The 3,807-nt window shown below is 31.6% G+C and overlaps 1 protein-coding gene across 1 annotated transcript in view; it reads left to right on the top strand.

Moving 5' to 3' along the window:
- Nucleotides 1-1,184: 1,184 nt before the first annotated feature.
- LOC101504229 (putative disease resistance RPP13-like protein 1) overlaps nucleotides 1,185-3,807 on the top strand; it is a 4,885-nt gene continuing 2,262 nt past the window's right edge. Inside the window, exon 1 of the mRNA XM_073365188.1 lies at nucleotides 1,185-3,790. Coding sequence (XP_073221289.1) covers nucleotides 1,303-3,790 — 2,488 coding nt within the window. The 5' untranslated portion in view covers nucleotides 1,185-1,302. The remainder of the gene's footprint in view (nucleotides 3,791-3,807) is intronic.

Genomic DNA, 3,807 nt, shown 5'->3' with positions numbered 1-3,807 from the left:
TAAATATTTAGAAATGATGGACAAAATATGTTTGTTGAATTTTGGTCAACTTTATTTTACTGAAATTATTTAAATTAAATTTATTGTTTTATAGTGTTAATTGGTATGAAATTAAAGTAATTCATTTGCAATTATTTATATTTAATATATATTTATAATTGTTTGAGGATTAATATTTTGTAATTGTAATAAATTTTGGATTTCGATTTTGAAACCAAAATGTTAATCATTATGATTACTCTATTAATGTTAATAACAATTTGAATGTTTGTAAATTAAAATTCTAATATATCCGATTTAAAATAAAAAAAATTTCACAATTACCATAAAGATGTATGATTAAAATGATCGAATGAGACAACAAAAAAGTAATAAAGTAAAATACAAGATGGATGTATTTCCAAGTATTTTACTTTGATTATTCATTTTTAGTTTCAACAATAAAGTAATATATTTTATAACTCAATTGTATATCTTAATTTCAATTATCAAATATATTACTTCAATATTTAACATATTCAACGATCTCAATATTAACACGGTACTTTATTTATTCAAGTCATTCGTCTAAATTGGTACTTCTTTTCTATTAATTATATTGGTAAAATTGTATATATATTATTGATATAAATACTTAATTATGACATAAAACTTCATATTCTTTTTCTTCTAAATCCACTTAAATTTAATAAATAAAAATATAGCCGCGCAATATGCGGGTTAGCATCTAGTTACTTTATTAATCTCTAATTATAAACACGTTAAAACATATATTTGTCCCCAAATATAAGCTTTATTCAAATTATTAAATGTATTTACTGTTTTTTTTCTTTAAAAATTTAACGATATTAATATAATAATAATTTATCTTAGAATGTAAAAATTAACATTAGATACACATATACAGAATGGACAATTTTATAATAACAATACACAAAATATATACATTAATTATACCAACTATAAAATTACTTTTAGAAATTATTTACTTTATTTATATAATTTAAGATTAAGTAAGAGAAAATAACGATACTTAAATCATAACTCAAAATGTGTGTGAATTTAGAAAGCAATTTAAAGATTTTCTATGACAAAACTAAAAAAATATCATGTTGAGTGAAGTTAAGTTTTCTTATCTTGACTCAAGTGGAAATAAATTAAGCATGCCAAGCAAGAGTGACCCAATATAGACTACATCGTATATAATCATCACAGTTTGGTAAAGAGCCGATTTGACCTTAGTGAGTGCTGCAATAAACATTGTTCTCTGATTTGTAATCACTTCTCTTCTCTTTCTAAATCATGGATGCGGCGGCGTTGGGTGGGGCTTTTCTCTCTGCTTTCATTGAAGTTGTTCTCGACAGGCTTGCTTCTCCTCAGTTTGCTAATTTCATCACTGGAAATAAGCTTGATGTCAATTTGATCCAAAGGTTGAAAAACACTCTTTATGCTGTTGAAGCTGTTTTGAATGATGCTGAGCAGAAACAGATCAAAGACTCTGCTGTTAACAACTGGCTTCATGATCTCAAAGATGCTCTCTATATTGCTGATGACCTTCTCGATCACATTTCCACCAAATCTGCTACTACTCTGAAGAATAAAGAGGTGAATACTACTGCTACTAATTACTTGTCTAGCTTTTTCAACTTTGAAGAAAGGGATATGGTTCGTAAGTTGGAAGTTATAGTTGCTAGGCTTGAATCCATTCTTAAACTCAAAGATATTCTTAATCTTCAACATATTGCAACTCACCACCACTCTTCTTGGAGAACTCCATCAACCTCTCTAGATCATGGATCTAACATATTTGGTAGAAATCAAGACATAGAAGCCATACTCAAATTACTGTTACATGATGGTGATGATGGTGATAGTGATAAGATTTCTGTGATCCCCATAGTTGGCATGGGTGGTGTGGGCAAAACCACTTTAGCCCAATCTTTGTACAACCATGACACTATAAAAAAGAAATTCGATGTTCAAGCATGGGTCTGTGTTTCTGATGATTTTGATGTTTTGAAGGTTACAAAGGCCATTGCAGAGGAAGTTAGAAGTGCTTGTAACACAAATAATTTGAATATTCTTCAGCAAGATTTGAAGGATAAGTTGACCGGAAAAATGTTCTTAATTGTTCTGGATGATGTCTGGAACGAAGATTATGACAGTTGGAATTCTCTTATAAAGCCTCTTCGATGCGGAGCTAAAGGAAGTAAAATTCTCGTAACAACTCGTATTCAAAAGGTTGTTTCTATGGTCCAAACTTTTCAAGGTTACTACTCTCTCGAGCAATTGTCTAATGATGATTGTTGGTCAGTGTTTGCTAACCATGCATGCCTTTCTCCAGAAGAATCCACTCAGAATATGGATCTTGAAAAAATTGGCAAAGAGATTGTTAGAAAATGTAAGGGATTGCCTTTAGCAGCACAATCACTTGGGGGTTTGTTGCGACGAAAACGTGACATCAGGGATTGGAATAATATACTCAATAGTAATATTTGGGAAATTGATGAAAAGGAGAGTAAAATCATTCCAGCACTAAGAATTAGTTATCATTATCTCCCTCCCTATTTGAAACGCTGCTTTGTTTATTGCTCGTTGTATCCTAAAGATTATGAATTTCATGCGGACGATTTGATCTTGTTGTGGATGGCAGAAGATCTTTTACAGCCTCCAAAAAATGGAAAGACTTTGGAAGAAGTTGGTTATGAGTATTTTAATGACTTAGCTTCAAGATCTTTTTTTCAACGTTTTGTAAGTGGAAACAGCTCCCGGCGTTTTGTGATGCATGATCTGGTGCATGATTTGGCAACATTGGTCGGGGCAGAATTCTACTTTAGAACACAAGAACTTGGGAAAGAAACGAAGATTGGTAACAAGACTCGTCATTTATCATTTAGCAATTTAAGTAATCGAGTGACGGATAACTTTGAGATTTTTGACCAAGTAAAACATCTTAGGACCTTTTTGACAATCGATTTTAGACGTACTCCATTCAACAATGAAAATGCATCGTGCATCATTTTGTCAAATTTGAAGTGCGTGAGAGTTTTGTCATTTCAAGGTTTTCGAGATCTTAATGCATTGCCTGATTCCATAGGTGAACTGATTTATTTGCGTTATTTGGATCTCTCTTCCACAAATATAAAGACACTACCAGAGTCATTGTGTAATCTGCATAATCTACAAACCTTCAAGTTGTACAATTGTTATCAACTAACCAAACTTCCCAATGGCATGCAAAAGCTTGTGAATTTGCGCTACCTTGACATCCGCTTTACTCTAAAGTTAGAAGATATGCCTAGAGAAATGAGCAAATTAAACCATTTGCAACATTTGAGTTGCTTTGTTGTGGGCAAGCATAAAGAGAAAGGGATCAAGGAACTGGGAACACTGTCAAATCTTCACAGATCACTTTCCATTAGTAAATTAGAGAATGTTAGCAACAATTTTGAAGCATCACAAGCGAAAATAATGGATAAGAAGTACCTTGAAAAATTATCTTTTGAATGGTCTGATAATGCAAAAGACCAATTTAAAAATTCACAAAGTGAGATGGATATACTTGACAAGTTACAACCTGCCAAGAACCTAAAAAAGTTGTCTATATGTGGATATAGAGGCACGAGATTTCCAGAATGGGTTGGAGATCCTTCCTACCGAAATTTGACTAAGTTGTCTTTGTCTGATTGTGATAATTGTTGTATTCTTCCACCACTTGGACAATTACAGAATCTCAAAGATTTGAGAATCAGTAGAATGAGTATGTTGGAGACTATTGGATATGAATACGGTGATTCCTTTTCAGGA

The sequence above is a fragment of the Cicer arietinum genome, chromosome 2 (genome assembly GCF_000331145.2).
Source record: "Cicer arietinum cultivar CDC Frontier isolate Library 1 chromosome 2, Cicar.CDCFrontier_v2.0, whole genome shotgun sequence".
Classification (NCBI taxonomy): domain Eukaryota; kingdom Viridiplantae; phylum Streptophyta; class Magnoliopsida; order Fabales; family Fabaceae; genus Cicer; species Cicer arietinum.
The sequence above is the reverse complement of the archived record's forward strand: the minus strand, read 5'-3'. Positions and strand labels throughout refer to the sequence as shown.